Raw genomic sequence first — 22,492 nt, 5'->3', positions numbered from 1 at the left:
ATTGGGACGAAGAGCTGGACGGAGAAAACGAGGGAGGTGTGAGGATGACAAGAACCGACACGCTGCACTCGACCACAAGTTCGACTGGAACGCAGAGGAGGAGAGGACTACACGCTAAGAAACAGGTGAGACAACACGCTAAGAAACAGGTGAGACAACACGCTAAGAATCAGGTGAGATAACACGCTAAGAAACAGGTGAGACAACACGCTAAGAATCAGGTGAGACAACACGCTAAGAAACCGGTGAGACAACACGCTAAGAAACAGGTGAGACAACACGCTAAGAAACAGGTGTCGAAGATGATGATGAAGTCGATGATGATGATGATGATGATGATGATGATGATGATGATGATGATGCAGGTGATGATGATGATGATGATGATGATGATGATGATGATGATGCAGGTGATGATGAAGATGATGCAGGTGATGATGATGATGATGATGATGATGATGATGATGATGATGCAGGTGATGATGATGATGATGATGATGATGAAGTCGATGATGATGATGCAGGTGATGATGATGATGATGATGATGATGATGATGATGATGATGATGCAGGTGATGATGAAGATGTTCTTCCTCCTCAGGTGCAGGGCAGTAATCAGGTCCAACGAGCTCCTCGAGCTTTATATTGTCTGAAACTGAACAATCCAATCAGACGAGCCGCTCTCTCTATCGTCGAGTGGAAGTATCCTTTACTCCGACCAATCACCTGTCGGCTTCAGATCAATCAACTCGTTCATCTGCTAACGAGCAATATGAGTCATCATTTGTATTACTGCTGAGTGTTCATTTACTATTGTATGCTAACTCTATGCTAGCTCTATGCTCAGTTTCCTTAATGCATCTGTCAGACCCTTTGATATCTTCATCCTGTTAGCCATCTTTGCTAACTGTGTCGCTCTGGGAGTTTCCAAACCGTTTCCTGAGGACGACTCCAACTCCACCAACCACGACTTGGTGAGACAGACAAACAATAGTAGTGCTACGCAACAACACAACTAAATGATTATACTACTGCACAACTGCACTGCTACACAACTACACATCTACAAGAATTTTTCCTTAGGAAGACTCCAACTCCACTAAACATGACCTGGTAGGACACAACACTATGCAACTCTATACTAATACACTACTAAACAACTACTCTGTTGTAACTACACAACTATACAATTATAGCTCCTTCCCAACTCTTCGCCTGCTTCCAGTCGCTGTGCTAAGCTAGGCTAACATGTTACCCTGAACGAAACACTGCTCAAAGGTTGAAGGGTAGATTCAGGAAGTGAGTGACAGGTCTGTGATCGGAGATGATCGGCTGAGTTTCTGCTTCATCGCTCTCTCTCCTCTGGATGTCGGTGTCTCTCTACCTTCAGTGACTCTGTTCATGAAGTCACTTTCCATCGAGATCACCGCTGTGTGTTTGGGTTAAAGTGTTAAATAAGAGTTCAAAGTGAAAATGATCAATACACCGTGATGCTAAGCACTTTGTGGGTTTGATGATGTGCTCTGTGTTTCAGGAACAAGTGGAGTACGTCTTCCTCATCATCTTCACCATTGAGACCTTCCTGAAGATCCTGGCCTACGGTCTGGTGATGCACCCGAGCTCCTACATCCGCAACGGATGGAACCTGCTGGACTTCGTCATCGTCATCGTCGGGTGAGAAACACAGGAACCGTTCTTTAGAAGTTCTGTGTGTAGAAGTTGAAGTGACCGGATGTTGAAGTTGAGTGTGAAACGAATGGTCGCCATCTTGGCTAGGTAGCGGAGAGACGTCAGCTTATTATCAAACCAAAATGGTGTCAGAGGATTGCATGGCAGCCGTAGCTTCCAGGTCACGTGACACGGCGGGCGCACACCTTCAATTTGTAATGTTCCAACTGGAACCAGGTTTAGATTTAGGTTTTATCTGAAGGTTGAAGTTAAGTTTTTGAAGTTAAGGTGAAGATTAGGAACACATTATGTGTGTGTGTGTGTGTGTGTGTGTGTGTGTGTCAGCGGTAAATCTGATGTGATTGCAGTAAACTCCTCTGACCAGCGGAGGAACAAACCCTGCAGCGATGCCTCAGTTTATCTCCTCAGTTTTCTGGCGTTGAGTTAATGTGACAGTCGACTGAGTTCAGTGTAACTCGGCTCTAAATACACAAATCTCCTCTGCTGCAAGAAACTCCTCCTGTCACTTTAAAAACACAGGAAGTTGACCCCAGCTAACCACTGAGAGGGCGGACGACACAGTTCTCCTCCAGGATCCCACAGCTCTGGTTCTCCTCCAGGATCCCACAGCTCTGGTTCTCCTCCAGGATCCCACAGCTCTGGTTCTCCTCCAGGAACCCACAGCCCTGGTTCTGCTTGAGGAACATGCAGCTCTGGTTCTCCTCCAGGAACCCACAGCTCTGGTTCTGCTTGAGGAACATGCAGCTCTGGTTCTCCTCCAGGAACCCACAGCCCTGGTTCGGCTTGAGGAACATGCAGCTCTGGTTCTCCTCCAGGAACCCACAGCTCTGTTTCTCCTTGAGGAACATGCAGCTCTGGTTCTCCTCCAGGAACCCACAGCTCTGTTTCTCCTTGAGGAACATGCAGCTCTGGTTCTCCTCCAGGAACCCACAGCTCTGGTTCTCATTAAGGAACATGCAGCTCTGGTTCTCCTTGAGGAACACGCAGCTCTGTTTCTTTCTCCAGGAACCCACAGCTCTGGTTCTCCTTGAGGAACATGCAGCTCTGGTTCTCCCTTATTATCCCGCAAAAGAGCTACTAAAAAGAGAACAGTTTGAAATATGATGTGTTGCTGCACTGATGAATTCTTAAAAATGAAGGACAGAGAAAAGACGACATATGAACATATGAACATAAGAACATATGAACATGGGGGACGTCTCAAAATGATCAAATGAAGACGAAGCAGATAGAATATAGAACCGAGCAGCAGCAGCAGCCGCTGAGGTCACCGTGCGTCCTCGGGTCCTGAGGCTCGTCCCGTGTGACGCTGCTGAACGTCCTGAACGTCCTGAACGTCCCCGGGCCAAAGATGATTAAAACTGTTGTCATGGTAATGCTGCCTGAGTACTCTCTTTTCCAATTTATATTCACAGACGATCCACTGAGGCTCTCTCTCTTGACTTTGTGTTTGTCTCTGTGGGGACGATCAAATCACTGTCTCAGTGAAGACGCTGAGTTAAAGACACATTAGGTGGAAATCAGTTTCAGATCCTCCACACTGTTATTTTCAAATGATCAGATTTGTGTGCAGACGTTATTATCCTATCTGCAGCAGTAATGACGAAGGCTTTAGTTACTATGTAGTTACAGTTACTCTCGATTTGACGTCATCAGTAGCAGTTGTTTCTCACTGTCCAAACTTTCTAAAATCAATGTGGATTCTTCACAGTGTGTCTCCACTGTGACCAGGCCCCTGACAGGCAGAACCATAATATTAATGTCCACCGTTTTGCAGATGATACCGACCACGACTCTGTTTCCTTTGCTACTTGTATTTTTTCGTCCAGCTTCAAACTGTTTGATGAGCTGGAGGATTTCTGTAAATCTTTTTCTTCTTCTGTTGTTTTCGCAGATTGTTCAGCGTCGTCCTGGAGACGATGACTCATAAGTCTGGCGAGCAGGCGACCACTCACCACGTCCCGGGGAAACCTGGAGGTCTGGATGTCAAAGCTCTGAGAGCCTTCAGGGTCCTGAGGCCCCTGAGGCTGGTGTCCGGAGTCCCCAGTGAGTCTGCTGGATCCGAGGGTCTGTCTGTGTGTGTTTTGTGTATTTGTACACCTGTTTATCTTTGTGTGTCTGTCAGGTCTGCAGATCGTGTTGAACTCCATCATGAAGGCGATGGTTCCTCTGCTTCACATCGCTCTGCTGGTTCTCTTCGTCATCATCATCTACGCCATCATTGGCCTGGAGCTCTTCATCGGACGCATGCATCGGACCTGCTACTACATGGGAGCAGGTAGCGCACACACACACACACACAGACACAAACACACACACACACATCTGAGTTCACACCTGTGCAGATAGAACTGAACAGATATTGGTTGATCTTTTCCCAGACACCTACGTGGAGGACGACCCGGTGCCGTGTGCGTTTGCCGGTCACGGCCGTCAGTGCAGCGTTAACGGCACCGAGTGTCGAGGGAGGTGGGACGGTCCCAACGGAGGAATCACCAACTTCGACAACTTCTTCTTTGCCATGTTGACCGTGTTCCAGTGCATCACTATGGAGGGGTGGACCGACGTGCTGTACTGGGTAAAACTAACTAACATTTATTTTAACAAATGAGTCAAACCTGCGTGTCATGGTCAGGTTCGAGAGAGGCGGTGGACTAGTGGCAGAAACTTGGACTATGGGCAGAAAAGGTCTCTGGTTCGACTCCACGGAGAAACAACAAAAAGACGAACCTGGATTGATCTGTCCAAAAATCCAAGAGGATTCTCCCTACCCTGTCTAGTGCCCCTGAGCAAGGCATCTAACTCCCCCAACATCTGCTCCCCGGACGCCGTACATGGTCGCTCACTGCTCTGTGTGTCCTGCACAGAGCAGAACCATCCTGCAGATGGGTTAAAAGCAGAGGTTAAATGTCCCTACCTGCATGAGTGTGTCTGTTCATGTGTTTGGGACTAATAAATGCATCTTAATCTTAATCTTCTCACTTCCTGGACTCTCCCGTCGGTGCAGATGAACGACGCCATCGGCTTCGAGCTGCCCTGGGTCTATTTTGTCAGTCTGGTGATTTTCGGCTCGTTCTTCGTTCTCAACCTGGTGCTGGGAGTCCTCAGCGGGTTCGTCACCATATTTCTTTGAAACATTTTTCCGAAGCAGAAACTCACTGGTCCGTCTGTTTGTGGTTTAACTGGTGTTTGAACGTGTGACCCGGACAGAGAGTTCAGTAAAGAGAGGGAGAAGGCGAAGGCGCGGGGGGATTTTCAGAAGCTGCGCGAGAAGCAGCAGATGGAAGAAGACCTGTGTGGATACATGGACTGGATCACTCAGGCTGAGGACATGGACGACCTGGACGAGGACGGGAACCCACGTAAGACGGGGACGGTTTGGTTGTGTCTCTCTTGTCGGACGTCTTCTCCTCATGTTGCTTCAGTTTGACTTGTTAAAACAGTGGAAGGTGAACGACAGACATTCCCTCAGTTAATTATAACATCAAGTTAATGGATGTCGATTAATGAGCCAATTAGAGACAATGAGTCTGTCAGTGAAGACAATGAGGCAGAACGAGCTGCGGATACAAAACACTCATTTTATTGTTCATCTAATTATGAACTTTTTAAATAATTTCAGCAAATCATTATGACTCAATTAAAAAAAACATGATCAATTATTTCATTAAAACAACAAAGAATCCTATTTCATGGATTAAACACGAGCAGAGTTCGATCCCCGGTGCTGGACAGTGGACGTCCGGTCCGATGAGACTGATCACTCAGGTTGGACAGTTTGTCTTCACTGTCCCCTGAATGTGTCTGTTGTTTCTGTTTCCTGTCTGTGTCTCAGGTCCGTCTCTGGGCGACCTGTCCGACAAGAAGAGAGGGAAGTTTGGATGGTTCAGTCACTCCAATGACACACACGGTGAGACACACACACACATACACACACACACACACACACACACACACACACACAGTCTAAATGAGGAAACCTTCAGCGTGTCCCTGTATCTGGGTCTGTCTCTGACCCTGTTTCTCAATGTAATAGATGAATGAGCTGAACCAAGAACAGTTACACCTGTCTGTGTGTCTTTCTGTCTCTCTTTGTCTCTGTCTCTGTCTCTCTGTCTCTGTCTCTGTCTCTGTCTCTCTCTCTCTATCTGTCTGTCTCTCAGCAAGTCTTCCTGCCAGTGAAACAGGGTCTGAAAACACTGAAAACATTGATGAGGAGCACACCAACTGCTGCCAGGCCTGCTGGTAACAATCACACACACACACACACACACACACAAACAGATGCACACATTATTACCTCAAACTGTTGTTCAGAGACTCCAGGTTTTTTATGGCTGCTGGTTTTGTCGCTTGTCGCTGATGAAACATTGAGACTAGAGCAACATTATGTTGAAAGCTGGATATTACCCATGATGCTTTGCTCCCTGAAGCAGTAACAAATCCCCAAAACTCTGTTTAAACTTCTTCATGTTTGACAGTTTCCTGCTGAATATTGGAGATAAACTGTTTGAGGACATTAGGTTTGGACAGATGTGGACACACGTCTCTCACATGTCCACAGATGTGTGTCAGGTAACTGATTCAACTTTTTATTGTTTCAGCTCCCAGGTGATGAAGATCAGCTGCTGGTGAGTTCACTGACCATCAGACATTCAGGAGATAATGAGAGAGAACGACACACTCCATTGAACTGCCCCCCCCCCCCCCCCCCCCCCTCCTCTCTCTCTCTCAGTCGGACGTTGCGTCGCTGGAATCGTGTTTGTCGCAGAAACTGTCGCACTGCTGTCAAATCAGTGACTTTCTATTGGCTGGTTCTGCTGCTCGTCTTCCTCAACACCTCCCTCAGCGCGTCCGAGCACTACAACCAACCCGACTGGCTGACGGAAGTCCAGGGTAACACACACATGCACACACACACACACACACACACACACACACAACACACACAAACACATACAACACACACAAACAGACACACACACACTTACACACACACTTACACACACAAACTTAAAAATCATTGACAAATTGTTGAATTTTTTTCTCAAATTGGGGATATCAACAAACACACATGAACACATGATGAAGTGAACAGGTGATGAATGGAACACGTGATGAAGTGAACACGTGATGAATGGAACACGTGATGAAGTGAACACGTGATGAAGTGAACACATGTTGAAGTGAACACATGATGAAGTGAACACATGATGAATGGAACACGTGATGAAGTGAACACGTGATGAAGTGAACACATGTTGAAGTGAACACATGATGAAGTGAACACATGATGAATGGAACACGTGATGAAGGGAACACGTGATGAAGTGAACAGGTGATGAAGTGAACACGTGATGAAGTGAACACATGTTGAAGTGAACACATGTTGAAGTGAACACATGATGAAGTGAACACATGATGAATGGAACACGTGATGAAGTGAACACGTGATGAAGTGAACACGTGATGAAGTGAACACATGATGAGGTGAACACATGATGAGGTGAACACATGATGAAGTGAACACGTGATGAGGTGAACACGTGATGAAGTGAACACGTGATGAAGTGAACACGTGATGAAGTGAACACGTGAAGGAGTGAACACATGATGAGGTGAACACATGATGAGGTGAACACATGATGAAGTGAACACGTGATGAGGTGAACACGTGATGAAGTGAACACGTGATGAAGTGAACACGTGATGAAGTGAACACATGATGAATGGAACACGTGATGAAGTGAACACGTGATGAAGTGAACACGTGATGAAGTGAACACATGTTGAAGTGAACACATGATGAAGTGAACACATGATGAATGGAACACGTGATGAAGTGAACACGTGATGAAGTGAACACGTGATGAAGTGAACACATGATGAGGTGAACACATGATGAGGTGAACACATGATGAAGTGAACACGTGATGAGGTGAACACGTGATGAAGTGAACACGTGATGAAGTGAACACGTGATGAAGTGAACACGTGATGAGGTGAACACGTGATGAAGTGAAACACGTGATGAAGTGAACACATGATGGAGTGAACACATGATGTAGTGAACACATGATGAGGTGAAGATGTGATGAAGTGAACACGTGATGAAGTGAACACGTGATGAAGTGAACACGTGATGAAGTGATCACGTGATGAATGGAACACGTGATGAAATGAACACGTGATGAAGTGAACACGTGATGAAGTGATCACGTGATGAAGTTAACACGTGATGAAGTGAACACATAATGAAGTGAACACATGAAGTGAACACGTGATGAAGTGAACACATAATGAAGTGAACACATGATGAAGTGAACACATGATGAAGTGAACACGTGATGAATGGAACACGTGATGAGGTGAACACGTGATGAAGTGAACACATGATGAAGTGAACACGTGATGAAGTGAACACATGATGAAGTGATCACGTGATGAATGGAACACGTGATGAAGTGAACACATGATGAAGTGAACATGTGATGAAGTGAACACATGATGAAGTGAACACATGATGAAGTGAACACGTGATGAATGGAACACGTGATGAGGTGAACACGTGATGAAGTGAACACATGATGAAGTGAACACGTGATGAAGTGAACACATGTTGAAGTGAACACGTGATGAAGTGAACACATGATGAAGTGAACACATGATGAAGTGAACACATGATGAAGTGAACACATGTTGAAGTGAACACGTGATGAAGTGAACACATGTTGAAGTGAACACGTGATGAAGTGAACACATGATGAAGTGAACACATGATGAAGTGAACACATGATGAAGTGAACACATGATGAAGTGAACACATGAATGAACCTGTCTCTGCAGACATTGCCAACAAGGTGCTGCTGTCCCTGTTCACGTGTGAGATGCTGTTGAAGATGTACAGTCTGGGTCTGGCTCATTACTTCGTGGCGTTCTTCAACCGGTTCGACTGCTTCGTGGTGTGCGGCGGCATCGTGGAGACCATCCTGGTGGAGATGGGCATCATGCCTCCTCTGGGGATCTCTGTGCTGCGCTGCGTCCGCCTCCTGCGGATCTTCAAGGTCACACGGTGAGAAAACACACGGGAACCTGAACGCATCACGATCCGGTGTCAGGTCACAGTCTCATTCGGGAACAAACAAATAAATACGATGAAATAAAGAGTTTATAAAAATGTGATTTCATTATAATTAACTGTTGATGCTCTGTTTGTGTCGATGAAGATGATTTATCCAAAATATAACAAAAAAAATATGTCACTCTTCATCTGCTCAGCCATTGGACGGCTCTGTCCAATCTGGTGGCGTCCCTACTGAACTCGATGAAGTCCATCGCCTCCCTGCTGCTCCTCCTCTTCCTCTTCCTCATCATCTTCGCTCTGCTCGGCATGCAGCTGTTCGGAGGAAAGTTTAACTTTGACGAGACGCAGACCAAGCGCAGCACGTTTGACGCCTTCCCACAGGCGCTGCTCACCTGCTTCCAGGTAACACCCCCGCTCTGCCACCTCGTGGTTTCATCCTGGTTTTAGTCTGAGGTCATGTGGCGTGTAGGGGGCGTGTAGGAGGCGTGTAGGAGGCGTGTCACTGACGCTGACTGTGTGTTCAGATCCTGACAGGCGAGGACTGGAACGTGGTCATGTATGACGGCATCATGGCGTACGGCGGGCCCGTGTTTCCAGGGATGATCGTCTGTGTTTACTTCGTCATCCTCTTCATCTGCGGCAACTGTATCTTTCACTGTGAGGCGTTCACTGACTCACTGAACACAGGAACATCCGGTCTCAACTCATTCATTCATTCTGTCCATCAAAGGCAGCGCTGACTGTATAAACCAGAGACTGTCAACAAAGAATGATGACATCACAGCTCGCAAAACTGAAGCCAAATCATCTGTATTGCCCCCTAGTGGCTGGCTGCAGTATAGATCATAAGCCCTGTCTCCTCCATGTTAGCTCATGAGACATGGACTAAACAAAAAAAGCATTGCATTCAAGTACAACAAATGATTCTAGTGTGTGATGCTTTGTCCTGCACAGTGTTGAGCGTTACATGTCCTTAGCGTGTGTCAGACATCCTGCTGAACGTCTTCTTGGCCATCGCTGTGGACAACCTGGCCGGAGGAGACGGAGACGACAAGAAGAAAGAGTGAGTGACGGAGGGGGAGGCGGGGGAGGAAGAAAGGGGAAGATAAGAGGGGGTTCACTTCCTGTTGTCCTGTTTTTCCTGCAGTAAGAAGAAAGAGGGAGTGAAGGAGGAGGAGGTGGGGGCGGTTGAGGGGGAGGAGGAGGAGGAGGTCGAAGACGAAGAAGTGAAGGTTTGTAACAAGCAAAGTAACTAAGTACATTTACTTGAGTGCAGTTCTGAGGAATCTGGTTTAATCTGTTTCTCTAAAGACTGTTTGTTCTGACAAAGTTCAACCAAGGATGTGATTGGTTCTTCCATGTTTACTGCAGGTGGACATCGATGAAGACACCGAGTATGAGGAGGAAGAGGAGCTTCCTGAAGGAGAAGACGGTCAGTTCAGATTTCAGTCACGTGTCAAACGTTCTTCAACCTTCGAGATGAGCTCCATCAGAAATGTCAGGATATGCATGATGATGAACATGATAATCACATGATATTTATACATTTCCTCCTCCCTGCTCGTCAGACGCGGGGGTCCAGTTAAAGATGGCCGACCTTGCTCCACCTAAGGAGAAGGTCCTTCCAATCCCAGAAGGCAGTGCGTTCTTCTGCCTCAGCAACACAAACCCGTAAGTCTATTCACCACATGGACGTGTTCGGCCTCCTGTAACTGAGTAACCCGAAACGTAAGGTTTATGCAAAAGAAGTCAATCATTTCTTTGTATTATTATATATGAAATTCAAACAGTTCTCTAAAAGATCAAATCTGGTTCTTCTAGCGCCCTCTGCAGCCTCACGTGAGGATCAATCCTCTTGGCTCCGTGTTCGAGGGATTAAAATCTTATTTACGCTCAAAGGAAACTCTGCGTTCTTTGCGTCTCTGTTGTTTACGTCTTCTGAAAGTTTACGGACTAAACAGCTGAGACTGAGCGGAACCACTGGGAGCAGTCGTCAGCTTCTCTCATTAGTTACGTGATGTATTTAATGACCTCACAGACAAACCGTCATTTACAACGTGCAGCCTTATCACAACCTCCTCCACTGTCCACGTGCTAAAGGACGCATGGACATGTGGACATCATCACGAATAGGAATGAACGGGAGAGTATTCTCTATGTTCCCCATCAGTGCAGATCTTCTCGTCTTTGTTCCACAACCGTCTCTTCCTCAGTTTCTGCATTAGATGAAACTTTGTTAGTATTGAACAACTACAGCTCCCATGATGCTTTTCAGCCTGATGGAGGATTTTAGCAGCTGTGTGATGTCTCTCTCTGTCTCTGTCTCTGTCTCTGTTTCCAGTATCCGCAAGGCCTGTCACACTCTGATCCATCACCACATCTTCACCAACCTCATCCTCGTCTTCATCATCCTCAGCAGCTGCTCATTGGCTGCTGAGGATCCAATCAGAGCCCACTCCTTCAGGAACAACGTGAGTCAACACAGATTTGATGGTTTTAATGAGCGACAGACACAAACATGATGCTGGTGTCGTGTCCGTGCAACACAAGTTTAATCTCTGAAGTTATCATCAAATATAAATAAATAACTAGCATTGATGCTAAGCTAACATTGAAAGTCAAACCCGAGTTAGCATCGGTGTCTGGGGGCTTGTGGGAGGATCTGATTTGAGACTCGGAGCCAATCAGAACTGAGCGTGGTTCAGCCAGGTCGCTCATGATGTCATCAACACGCCTTGGTGGTTTGAGCTGGGGGCGTGGCTTCAGTAGATTACACAGCAGAAGTGGGTCAGTGACTAACCGGGTTAAAGAGGAAAACGCATGGAAACACAGGGAAAGAGAAAATCACCAGTTCTCACACACACACACACGCACACACACACACACACACACACACACACACACACACACACACACACACACACACACACACACACACACTGTGCAGCAGCTGTCTTCATGCAAGACATAGCAATTAGCAGCAGCTGATGAAGGAAACGACTTCTAACATACAATCAACACACGTCTGTACACACACACACACACACAAACACTAACCCTGTCTTCATACAAACTTAGTTTTGTCTATAATTTCCCTTATTTCCAGAAACTCTGTTCACTGCAGTCAGTGTGTGTTTGTGTTTCTAGATTCTGGGTTATGCAGACTACGCCTTCACCTCCATCTTCACTGTAGAGATCCTGTTTAAGGTAAAATCCAAACACCACCTTCAGTTGGGATGAAGTCGCTCATGTTGTTTCCTCCAGTCTTCATTTGGTGCTGACGCCTTGTGTGTGTGCTGCAGATGATGGTCCACGGAGCGTTCCTCCACCAGGGCTCCTTCTGCAGGAACTGGTTCAACCTGTTGGATCTACTGGTCGTCAGCGTCTCACTCGTCTCCTTCTTCCTTCAGTCAGTATCAGGATCTGATTCAGTTTAACGGTCACATCAACAAGTGGCCACAGCACCAGTTTCTCTCTTTTCTTGTTCTATTTAAACAGCTGATTTGATCAATATCAGGTTAAAAACACAGAAAGAGGATGTTAACTTATTTAAAACCTGCTCTTACATGAATATATGAATCTATTAAAGTTGTAGTTCAGTTTCTCTCTGCTCCTGTTGATCAGTTTCACATTTTAGATTCAGTTTCATTTGGATGAATTGAATTCCTGATTGGACCTTTAAATAAATGTCAAACCACAAACACAATTGACAGCTCAGACTGATGGATTAGAAGATGAGAGGAAGCAGATCATTATCAGTCAGTATCGTGAGTGAGTGCTGCCCCCTGCAGGCAGAGCGCAGTCGACTGACCCACCGTGTGTCTGTGTCTGCAGCTCCAGTGCCATCTCGGTGGTGAAGATCCTCAGAGTCCTCAGGGTGCTGCGACCTCTGAGAGCCATCAACAGAGCCAAAGGCCTCAAGGTAGCTCCACACTGTCAGACACCAGAGGTCGTCTTCTGGCTGACCCCATGTCCTGAAGCTTTATCTCTGAGCTTCATCCCAAATCTTTGTTCTCCTCTTCTCCTCACTCACAGCTGAAACTATAACATCTATTAGTTGATTAGTTTTGCATCAGAATTGGCGGTGGAAGCTGTTTGATGAGTTAGTTCACTAGTTATCAGTGAACTGTTGTGTGAAGACGTTGTGTCAGAGAGTTCTGATCATTGTGTGTGTGTGTTGCAGCACGTGGTCCAGTGTGTGTTTGTGGCCATCAAGACGATCGGAAACATCATGATCGTCACGACTCTGCTTCAGTTCATGTTCGCCTGCATCGGAGTTCAGCTGTTCAAGGTTGTTCACGTGTCTCCGGTGTTTACACTCAACCACAGACTGAAAATAAAGATGGACGACATGACGGCTCCCAAAAGTGAAGCCAAAGTGTCTCATCCACCCCCTGGTGGCCGGCTGCGGTTTAGGTCATAAACCCCACCTCCTTCATGTTGACAAATAAGAAATGGACCAAACATATAAAAATCAAATAAGACTTTAAACGATTTCACCCCAAAAGATGGCAGCGTTCTTATCCAGGATAATATGGCTTTAGTTTTGCAGAGGAAGTTGACACACGTCATCCATCTTTATTTACAGTCACTCAGTGACCTCATCAGTTACACATCAGGTGACTGACAGAGCCCTGATTGGTTAAATGAGTCACATGTTTCCTGTTTTTGTTTCAGGGTAAATTTTATCGCTGTACGGACGAAGCCAAACACACACCTGATCAGTGCAAGTAGGTCGACTCTACAGGAGTGACACCGACTTCAGTCTGAAGCTCTGACATGTAACGTGTGTGTGTGTGTTTGTGTGTGTGTGTCAGAGGGACGTTTGTTGTGTATAAGGACGGAGACGTGAATCACCCGATGGTCCGAGTGCGTCTGTGGCAGAACAGTGACTTCAACTTTGATAACGTGTTAATGGGGATGATGGCGCTCTTCACCGTCTCCACCTTCGAGGGCTGGCCAGCGTGAGTGCTCCTTCAAAATAACTTTATTGACACCAGTGTTTGTAGTGACCATCACATGTTAACCCCGCCCACTCCTCTGCAGACTGCTGTACAAGGCCATCGATGCTAACGAGGAGAACTCTGGTCCCATCTATAACTACCGCGTGGAGATCTCCATCTTCTTCATCGTCTACATCATCATCATCGCCTTCTTCATGATGAACATCTTCGTAGGTTTCGTCATCATCACGTTCAGAGAGCAGGGAGAGCAGGAGTACAAGAACTGTGAGCTCGACAAGAACCAGGTAAACTCACCTGTCGCTCACTGTGACGTGTAACTGTGATAATAACTTGAAGTGTGAAGCTGTTATCGAGACTCGTTTACAAAGTGCCTCACAAAATACAAACGAGTGAATGAAATAAAAGGCATTCGAGACATATGAGAGAAACCAACAGAAGCTGTCCTGTGTTGAGCTTTAAAAAGTTATTAAAATAATCTAGCAGCGAGTAAAGGGAGGAAAGGATTGTGAGAGCTACGGTTTATTTTTATAAAAAATACAAACAGCTGCAAACGAGTTTCTGAGGTTTGACAAATGTATAAAGTATTTTACAATGGTCCAGACGGGAAAGACAAAGACATGTATGAGCTTTTCTTGGTCAGTAAGAGATGGAACTGATTTAATTTGGAAATCTTTCATTGGTGGAAGAGGGAGGATTTAATGATTTCAATTATATCTGTTTTAGCTGTTGTTTTTACATTGATGCCAGGGATCAGAGAAATGATAGATGCTCGCTGATCGGGACCCAAGATTATTATTTCTGTTCTGTTGGAATTTAGCTGAAGAAAGTTAAATGACATCCGTTCCTTAAGTGTAGGTAACTGTGAGTAGCTGTCAGTAACTGTGTGTGTCTGTCACTGCAGCGTCAGTGTGTGGAATACGCTCTGAAGGCTCAGCCGCTCAAACTCTACATCCCCAAGAATCCGGTCCAGTATAAATTTTGGTCGATCATCAACTCGACCGGGTTCGAGTACGTGATGTTCGTCCTCATCCTGCTCAACACCGTCACGCTGGCTGTTCAGGTGAGTCACGCTGCTGCCGCTGCTGGGGCCGGTGGTGTGTTGTGTGCTGAAGTGTGTCAGTAATTGTGTGTCTGTGTTGTACAGCACTATGAACAGTCCAAACGGTTCAGCCACATCATGGACATCCTGAACATGGTGTTCACTGGACTCTTCACTGCGGAGATGCTGCTGAAGCTGCTCGCTCTCAGACTCAGGGTGAGAAAATCAAACGCACCTACAGCTTCATGTTTCCACTTCCTGTCGCTGAACGGGACTCTCTCTCTCCCTCAGCATTATTTCATAGACGCCTGGAACTCATTCGATGCTCTCATCGTGGTCGGCAGCGTGGTCGACATCGTGGTCACGGAGTTCAGTGTGAGTGAAGAGACCTGTGACCCTGACGGTTAATGTTGTTTAACCACATGATGGACAATACAGATATTCATGTGCAGTATATTCATAATGTATATATACGTGTGTCTGTTTACAAAAATATATATACTCACACGTACTTTACATATATACTTATAACATCTGATTAAAGGTAAATGAGGGTTAATGTAACGTGTGTGCTGCCCTCTGCTGTTTCTGGGAAGAACCACTGTTTGTGAAATAATATAGAATTTGTTTATTTTTGTTATATGATCAAATAACAGAAGAGAAGAAATTTACCTTGTGTGTTTATCCCTGTTTTTTCTTAATCGACCTGATCACATGTTGTCCTGACTGAACTCTCCCCTGATTGGCTCTCAGAGTGGAGAGGACAGCTCTCGTGTGTCCATCACCTTCTTCAGGCTGTTTCGAGTCATGCGATTGGTCAAGCTGCTGAGTAAAGGGGAGGGGATTCGTACGCTGCTCTGGACGTTCATCAAATCACTGCAGGTCAGGGGGCGGGGCTAACAAGGAGGAGTCGTATGGTCGATGCCTTGCTTCAGGGTTCAGTGTCATCAGAGCGTCTAACCTCCTCCTCCTCTGTGTTCAGGCGCTGCCATATGTCGCTCTGCTCATCGCCTTGATCTTCTTCATCTACGCAGTAGTTGGCATGCAGGTGAGTTCTAACCCTGACCTGGATGAGTCATCAGTGATGTCAGCGACAGTCTGATGATGTCATCATGTGACGTCATCGTCTTTCCTCCTTCAGACGTTTGGAAAGGTGGCGATGCAGGACCTCACTCAGATCAACAGGAACAACAACTTCCAGACGTTTCCTCAGGCGGTTCTCCTCCTCTTCAGGTCAGATCCTCCTCTTCATCATCTCCATTATCCTCCTCCTACTGTTAATGAACTCTTCATCATCTTCATCACGTTCATCATCATCTTCATGCTCCTCCTCTTCAGGTCAGATCCTCCTCTTCATCATCTCCATTATCCTCCTCCTACTGTTAATGAACTCTTCATCATCTTCATCACGTTCATCATCATCTTCATGCTCCTCCTCTTCAGGTCAGATCCTCCTCTTCATCATCTCCATTATCCTCCTCCTACTGTTAATGAACTCTTCATCATCTTCATCACGTTCATCATCATCTTCATGCTCCTCCTCTTCAGGTCAGATCCTCCTCTTCATCATCTCCATTATCCTCCTCCTACTGTTAATGAACTCTTCATCATCTTCATCACGTTCATCATCATCTTCATGCTCCTCCTCTTCAGGTCAGATCCTCCTCTTCATCATCTCCATTATCCTCCTCCTACTGTTAATGAACTCTTCATCATCTTCATCATCTTCATCTTCATCTTCATGCTCCTCCTCTTCAGGTCAGATCCTCCTCTTCATCATCTCCATTATCCTCCTCTTACTCTTAATGCACTCTTCATCATCTTCATCACGTTCATTATCATCTTCATGCTCCTCCTCTTCAGGTCAGATCCTCCTCTTCATCATCTCCATTATCCTCCTCCTACTGTTAATGAACTCTTCATCATCTTCATCATCTTCATCATCATCTTCATGCTCCTCCTCTTCAGGTCAGATCCTCCTCCTCATCATCTACATTATCCTCCTCCTACTGTTAATGAACTCTTCATCATCTTCATCATCTTCATCTTCATCTTCATGCTCCTCCTCTTCAGGTCAGATCCTCCTCTTCATCAACTCCATTATCCTCCTCTTACTCTTAATGCACTCTTCATCATCTTCATCACGTTCATTATCATCTTCATGCTCCTCCTCTTCAGGTCAGATCCTCCTCTTCATCATCTCCATTATCCTCCTCCTACTGTTAATGAACTCTTCATCATCTTCATCATCTTCATCTTCATCTTCATGCTCCTCCTCTTCAGGTCAGATCCTCCTCTTCATCATCTCCATTATCCTCCTCCTACCCTTAATCAGCATCTTCATCATGTTCATCTTCGTCCTTAACCTCCTTGTCAAGTCAGATCCTTCTCTTTATCTTCATCATGGTCATCTTCATCCTCCTCCTCGTCAAGTCAAGTAAAATCATACTCTTCATCATCCTCATGTTCATCACCATCTTCATCATCCTCTTCAGGTCAGATCCTCATCTTCATCTTCATATTCATCCTTCTCCTCTTCATCAGCCTCTTCCTGACATTGTTGTGTGTGTATGCGTATGCGTGTGCGTGTGTGTGTGTGTGTGTGTGTGTGTGTGTGTGTGTGTGTGTGTGTGTGTGTGTGTGTGTGTGTGTGTGTGTCCAGGTGTGCGACAGGTGAGGCGTGGCAGGAGATCATGCTGGCGAGTCTTCCAGGGAAACGCTGTGACCCCGAGTCCGACTACGAACCAGGAGAAGAATTCAGCTGCGGCAGCAACTTCGCCATCGTGTACTTCATCAGCTTCTTCATGCTCTGTGCTTTCCTGGTCAGATACTACACAAATATACATATATACATAAATATATATATACACTGAGTGGGGGGGGGGGGGGGGGGGGGGGTACATGGAGCGGCTCATTCTGCGCATGTGTTAATGCGTTTAAAAAATGTGTCATCCCGCATGAACGGGTTACTTTTGACAGCCCTACTTTATATATGTATATATATTTAAACTGTGTATGTTTCTCTCTCGTTCAGATTATCAACCTTTTTGTCGCCGTCATCATGGACAATTTTGACTATCTGACACGTGATTGGTCGATTCTGGGACCTCACCATCTGGACGAGTTTAAGAGGATCTGGTCCGAGTACGACCCGGAGGCCAAGTAGGTCACATTATGAAACCATATTAGGAATATCATGTCTGATCCGGATCCACACCAGGATTCTTCCTGTACATAGTTGTTTTTGTGGAATCTTGTAACCAAACAAACAAACGCAGAAGAAAACATAACCTCCTCCAGGTTTTAAGAAGTGAAAGCTCAGTGGAGGAACTGATCAGGATCCCAGGAGGATCGGATCCGGAGCGCCCTCTTCAGGTTTAAACCCTCAGTTACACTGAGCCTGTTCCAGCCTGTTGGTTGTTTTAACAGTTTCCAGCAGGTTTTGTTCCAACGTGAAGGTTCAGGTGGACGTTGTGTCTCAGCCGACACTTTACTGTGTCTCATTGAATTATTGTTGTGTTATCATTGATCGTCTTCTCTCCCGTCAGAGGTCGAATCAAACACCTGGACGTCGTGGCTCTGCTCAGGAGGATCCAGCCTCCTCTGGGGTTTGGGAAGTTGTGTCCTCACAGAGTGGCCTGTAAGGTACAGCTGTCACTCATGTGCTCTGTCACACACATGTTTTACTGCTGGTGTCCCTCAGGGCCCCTGTCTGTTTGAGTCCCTGCCAGAGGGTTCCTGTTAACCTCATGTTCCTCTTCCTGTCCGTCAGCGTCTGGTAGCGATGAACATGCCTCTGAACGCCGACGGGATGGTGACCTTCAACGCCACGCTCTTCGCTCTGGTTCGCACGGCGCTCAAGATCAAGACTGAAGGTAACTGAGACCTGTCAACGTCATGACATCACAACCTCCAGCTCCCTCTCCTTCATTCCACTCGCCCCACTCCATCAAACCACAGTCGACCAATCAGATGCTGATTGGTTCACAGGTCAGAGCTAACATTCTGCTCCTGGTGGGAAAGTAAAGTTCACGTCCAGAGGGTTTCATCCTCACAGCTGATTAAAGTTCTGTGTTGAAGATGCTGGACCCACACGTGTTATTACATTACATGTCATTTGGATCAGGCTTTTGTCCAAAGTGACTTACAATTAGTACACTCACCATTTATGAGGGGCCATTTAGGGGTTCAGTATCTTGGGATTCGAACCGGCAACCATCTTGTTGGAGAGCGACCACTCTACCCCCTAGGCCACACCGCCTAGATGCATGAACACTTGACGCTGGACGTGCCTGACGCTTGGTGCACAGGTCCATGCTCAGGACACACCATTAAACCGTCTTTCAGGCTAACGTACCATGCTAGCTGCCACAACCGTGTGACTCCGCCTCCTCTTTCACATTCACGTGACCTCATCAGCTAGCGCCTCCGTCATCGTTTCTATCTGAACACTCCCACCGTGTGCTGCTGCTAGGTAACCCTGAGCAGGAGAACGAGGAGCTGAGGGGGATCATCAGGAAGATCTGGAAGAGAATGAAACCAAAACTCCTGGACGAAGTGATTCCCCCACACGAAGGTATTATTAATCCTGGTAGTTTGATAGAGAGTTGCAGTACCACTGCTGACCACAGGACTCGTACTGCTCAGCACCAATGTCTTGTCTCATGTCTCTGCAGATGAGGAAGTCACCGTTGGAAAGTTTTACGCCACGTTTCTGATCCAGGATTATTTCAGGAAGTTCAGGAAGAGGAAGGAGAAAGGAGCTTTGACCGGAGAGCCTGACGCCTCCAACCCGTCTGCTATACAGGTCTGTCTGTGTCCTCCTATACCTGTCCGTCTGTACAGTCAATGACCTCGGACTCACTGTGTGTGTCTGTGTGTTTGTGTGTGTGTGTGTGTGTGTGTGAGTGTAGTTGTGTAAAGCCGGTCTGAAGACGCTCCAGGATCTGGGTCCAGAGATGCGTCTGGCTCTGAACGATGACCTGGACGAGGATGAGGAGGAGGACGTCATGGTGGAGGAGGAGGAGCTGGAGGAGAACACTGCCTACAAGGTCTTTATGAACACGCCCCCACACACATGACCTCTGACCTTTATAGTGAGGTCAAAGGTCACGAGCTGATTCTCTTGTCTGTGTCCTCACAGGGTGAAAACGGATTTGGACCAGAGAGAGATCGGCGAGGCTCCACCCTGGCCACGCCCACAGGTAAAAACAATGTGCCGATCCCCTGACCCTGACCCTGACCCTGACCCTGACCCTGACCTCATCATCAACAGTCTCCATAGCAGCTCACCAGTGTCGTTGGTCTGTAGGTCCTGGCGGTGTTGTCGGGGACGGGGGGGTGTCTAATGGGGGTCTGATCCACCGGGTCGGTTCTCTCACTAAGACGCCAAACGGCAGCGACCACGACCAAAATCTTCACCGTGGAGACAACAGGAGGTCATCTGTCAATCATCATCATCATCAGCGACGCCCATCAGAGAAGAATGGAATCCTGGACCGCGCCCACAAGAGACCGTCCTACTACAAACATGGAAGGTAAGTCCACACGCCACTGACACGTGGAGGAGGCTGTCGGGCTTCCAGTCTTGATTGACAGGTGCCTCAGCCAATCACGCTCTTGGTTTTTCAGCAGGAGGGACTCCCGGGACAGACACTGGAGGAACGGGGACACAGAGACGTACGGAGAGCAAGGTTACTACAGCCGAGACGAGGACAACGAGAGCATCACTTCCAGAGACAGGTGACCCGTGTGTGTGCGTTCGTGTGTGTTTGTCTGTGTGTGTGTGTGCTTGTATGTTAAAACCTGTGTTTTTCAGACATTACCCTGACGATCCTCGAATGTACAGAGACCACTACGATGGACACGCCCCCGACACCAACAGCTCTGGTAATGGACACGGAGACGGCAGGAGGACGACACGGAGACGCCTACTTCCTGCTACACCTACAGGTGAGAGGACATCCCACAATCCTCCCTGCTTCCTAAAAACATACTCTGACTGACATCATCGCTGTGACATCATCACATTGAGCGGGTGCGTTTGTTTTGTTGTCCCTCGTCAGGTCGGAAGCCGTCGTTTAACATCCAGTGTCTGAGGCGGCAGGGCAGCAGTGATGACCTGCCCATCCCGGGGACCTACCACCCCACCTCACCGCCACGCCGCACACGCACACAGGTGACACGAGCCTGTGTGAATCATGTATGACACACGCACCTGCCTTGCTCTTTACTAACATAGACCCCCCCCCACCCCACCCCACCCCCTCTGCCTCCTCAGACTTTCAGCAATTATGACTCTCACCACTCTTCCGGCCGCCCCACGCCGGCCTCCTCGACGTCCTGGGCGAACCCGTGTCCTCGCCGTGGACGCCTCCTCTACGCTCCTCTCATCCTGGTTGAGGAGGAGGGCAGTCCGTCCTGGGGGGGGGGAGGACCAGGGGGGGAAAGGACGAAGGGAGAAGCAGGAAGAGGTGAGGAAGCGGCTTTCACGTCTATCACTGCTTCATATGACACGTTTGTAGCTTCCATGCTAACAGGTCAGCTGCTGACGCTCCACAGTCGTGTTGTCGTGATGCTGCTGTCGCTCAGCCAGCATGACGCAAGCTCAGCAGGTTTGTTGTCGTCTTTCGTCCACCAGGGGTCAGTGTGACAGGAGCAGAACCCAGACCGGTGTGGTACAGTGGCCCTGCAGGGACGTCAGGTAGGAACGACAAACCAACAAACACTCGATTCCTCTCTAGGCCCTAGATGTGAAGTTCTCTTGTTCGGGAGGTTAACGTGACTCTTCTCCCTCAGCGCCGCCGCCGCCCCCGTACCGAGCCTACACCACGCTCCGGGTTCCCTCTCAGCTCGGAGCTCAGTTCACGGAGAAGCGAGGATCGGCCGACAGTCTGGTTGAGGCGGTGAGATGTGGACTGGTTCTATCAGTCTGATATCGATCTGTGATTGTGTCACTGAATCTTTCTTCCCTCGTCAGGTTCTGATCTCGGAGGGTCTCGGTCTTTACGCTCGGGATCCTAAGTTCGTGGCGTTTGCAAAGCGAGAGATCGCGGATGCGTGTCACATGACGGTGGATGAGATGGAGTCCGCGGCCAGCGACCTGCTTGGCTCGGCGAGCCACAGTTTACTGAGCAACCCCCCCGCCACCGACCCGGCTGCTCTCTACAGCGACGAGGAGCCAATCAGAACAGGGCGCGACGAGGACGAACTAGCTGACGAGATGAACTGTGTGACATCATTTTAAACTTCTGATCCAATCAGGGCTAAATAGGACTGAGAGAGGCGGGACATTTGTAGCCTGTCTGGGTTTGTTTGTCAGAGATTTGACCAATCAGAAGACAGGAGAGAGAAAGGGGTGGGGTTTAATAAAACTGCCAAAAGACAAATTGTGTGAGTTTGTGGGGTTAAAGGTCAAAGTGGAAGAGGAAGAAGGTAATAAAAAGGGAATGATGGAGGGAGGAGAAGAAGGGAAAAAGAAGGATGGAAGGAACAAAGGAGGGAGGGGTGCAGAAGAATGGATGAAGAAAAACAAAGCCGAGGAAATAGAAGGATGAAGAAACAGAAAGTAGGAACAATAAAGAAGTGAGGTAGAACAAAATGAAAACAAGAAGGAACAAATTTAAAGTAATGAAGGAAGGATGAAGGAGAAAGAGGAGAAGAGAGAAAGAAGATACAAATTCAGCAAAATAGGAAAGAAGGGAAAAATCACGATGA

At 47.2% G+C, this 22,492-nt stretch overlaps 1 protein-coding gene across 1 annotated transcript in view; it reads left to right on the top strand.

The window, feature by feature from the left end:
* cacna1fb (calcium channel, voltage-dependent, L type, alpha 1F subunit) overlaps positions 1 to 22,022 on the top strand; it is a 27,092-nt gene extending 5,070 nt beyond the window's left edge. Inside the window, exons 2-52 of the mRNA XM_053424438.1 lie at positions 1 to 125; positions 602 to 702; positions 869 to 974; positions 1,535 to 1,674; positions 3,584 to 3,735; positions 3,815 to 3,967; positions 4,071 to 4,267; positions 4,697 to 4,800; positions 4,900 to 5,051; positions 5,525 to 5,599; positions 5,853 to 5,934; positions 6,294 to 6,320; positions 6,425 to 6,585; positions 8,536 to 8,761; positions 8,968 to 9,175; positions 9,298 to 9,418; positions 9,761 to 9,836; positions 9,921 to 9,936; positions 9,967 to 10,005; positions 10,145 to 10,205; positions 10,342 to 10,444; positions 11,115 to 11,244; positions 11,921 to 11,980; positions 12,076 to 12,182; positions 12,608 to 12,695; positions 12,957 to 13,064; positions 13,451 to 13,503; positions 13,591 to 13,737; positions 13,820 to 14,021; positions 14,639 to 14,797; positions 14,882 to 14,992; positions 15,068 to 15,151; positions 15,530 to 15,658; positions 15,759 to 15,824; positions 15,918 to 16,009; positions 17,439 to 17,598; positions 17,811 to 17,938; positions 18,325 to 18,421; positions 18,549 to 18,651; positions 19,251 to 19,352; positions 19,453 to 19,583; positions 19,690 to 19,827; positions 19,920 to 19,980; positions 20,088 to 20,313; positions 20,411 to 20,518; positions 20,595 to 20,728; positions 20,842 to 20,954; positions 21,057 to 21,268; positions 21,424 to 21,479; positions 21,575 to 21,681; positions 21,756 to 22,022. The exon at positions 1 to 125 is cut by the window's left edge and continues 123 nt beyond it. Coding sequence (XP_053280413.1) covers positions 1 to 125; positions 602 to 702; positions 869 to 974; positions 1,535 to 1,674; positions 3,584 to 3,735; positions 3,815 to 3,967; positions 4,071 to 4,267; positions 4,697 to 4,800; positions 4,900 to 5,051; positions 5,525 to 5,599; positions 5,853 to 5,934; positions 6,294 to 6,320; positions 6,425 to 6,585; positions 8,536 to 8,761; positions 8,968 to 9,175; positions 9,298 to 9,418; positions 9,761 to 9,836; positions 9,921 to 9,936; positions 9,967 to 10,005; positions 10,145 to 10,205; positions 10,342 to 10,444; positions 11,115 to 11,244; positions 11,921 to 11,980; positions 12,076 to 12,182; positions 12,608 to 12,695; positions 12,957 to 13,064; positions 13,451 to 13,503; positions 13,591 to 13,737; positions 13,820 to 14,021; positions 14,639 to 14,797; positions 14,882 to 14,992; positions 15,068 to 15,151; positions 15,530 to 15,658; positions 15,759 to 15,824; positions 15,918 to 16,009; positions 17,439 to 17,598; positions 17,811 to 17,938; positions 18,325 to 18,421; positions 18,549 to 18,651; positions 19,251 to 19,352; positions 19,453 to 19,583; positions 19,690 to 19,827; positions 19,920 to 19,980; positions 20,088 to 20,313; positions 20,411 to 20,518; positions 20,595 to 20,728; positions 20,842 to 20,954; positions 21,057 to 21,268; positions 21,424 to 21,479; positions 21,575 to 21,681; positions 21,756 to 22,022 — 6,104 coding nt within the window. The remainder of the gene's footprint in view (positions 126 to 601; positions 703 to 868; positions 975 to 1,534; positions 1,675 to 3,583; positions 3,736 to 3,814; positions 3,968 to 4,070; positions 4,268 to 4,696; positions 4,801 to 4,899; positions 5,052 to 5,524; positions 5,600 to 5,852; positions 5,935 to 6,293; positions 6,321 to 6,424; positions 6,586 to 8,535; positions 8,762 to 8,967; positions 9,176 to 9,297; positions 9,419 to 9,760; positions 9,837 to 9,920; positions 9,937 to 9,966; positions 10,006 to 10,144; positions 10,206 to 10,341; positions 10,445 to 11,114; positions 11,245 to 11,920; positions 11,981 to 12,075; positions 12,183 to 12,607; positions 12,696 to 12,956; positions 13,065 to 13,450; positions 13,504 to 13,590; positions 13,738 to 13,819; positions 14,022 to 14,638; positions 14,798 to 14,881; positions 14,993 to 15,067; positions 15,152 to 15,529; positions 15,659 to 15,758; positions 15,825 to 15,917; positions 16,010 to 17,438; positions 17,599 to 17,810; positions 17,939 to 18,324; positions 18,422 to 18,548; positions 18,652 to 19,250; positions 19,353 to 19,452; positions 19,584 to 19,689; positions 19,828 to 19,919; positions 19,981 to 20,087; positions 20,314 to 20,410; positions 20,519 to 20,594; positions 20,729 to 20,841; positions 20,955 to 21,056; positions 21,269 to 21,423; positions 21,480 to 21,574; positions 21,682 to 21,755) is intronic.
* The last annotated feature ends 470 nt before the right edge of the window (positions 22,023 to 22,492 follow it).

Source organism: Pleuronectes platessa, chromosome 6 (assembly GCF_947347685.1).
Source record: "Pleuronectes platessa chromosome 6, fPlePla1.1, whole genome shotgun sequence".
NCBI lineage: Eukaryota > Metazoa > Chordata > Actinopteri > Pleuronectiformes > Pleuronectidae > Pleuronectes > Pleuronectes platessa.
Note: the sequence above shows the minus strand (reverse complement) of the source record. Positions and strands in the feature narration are given on the sequence as shown.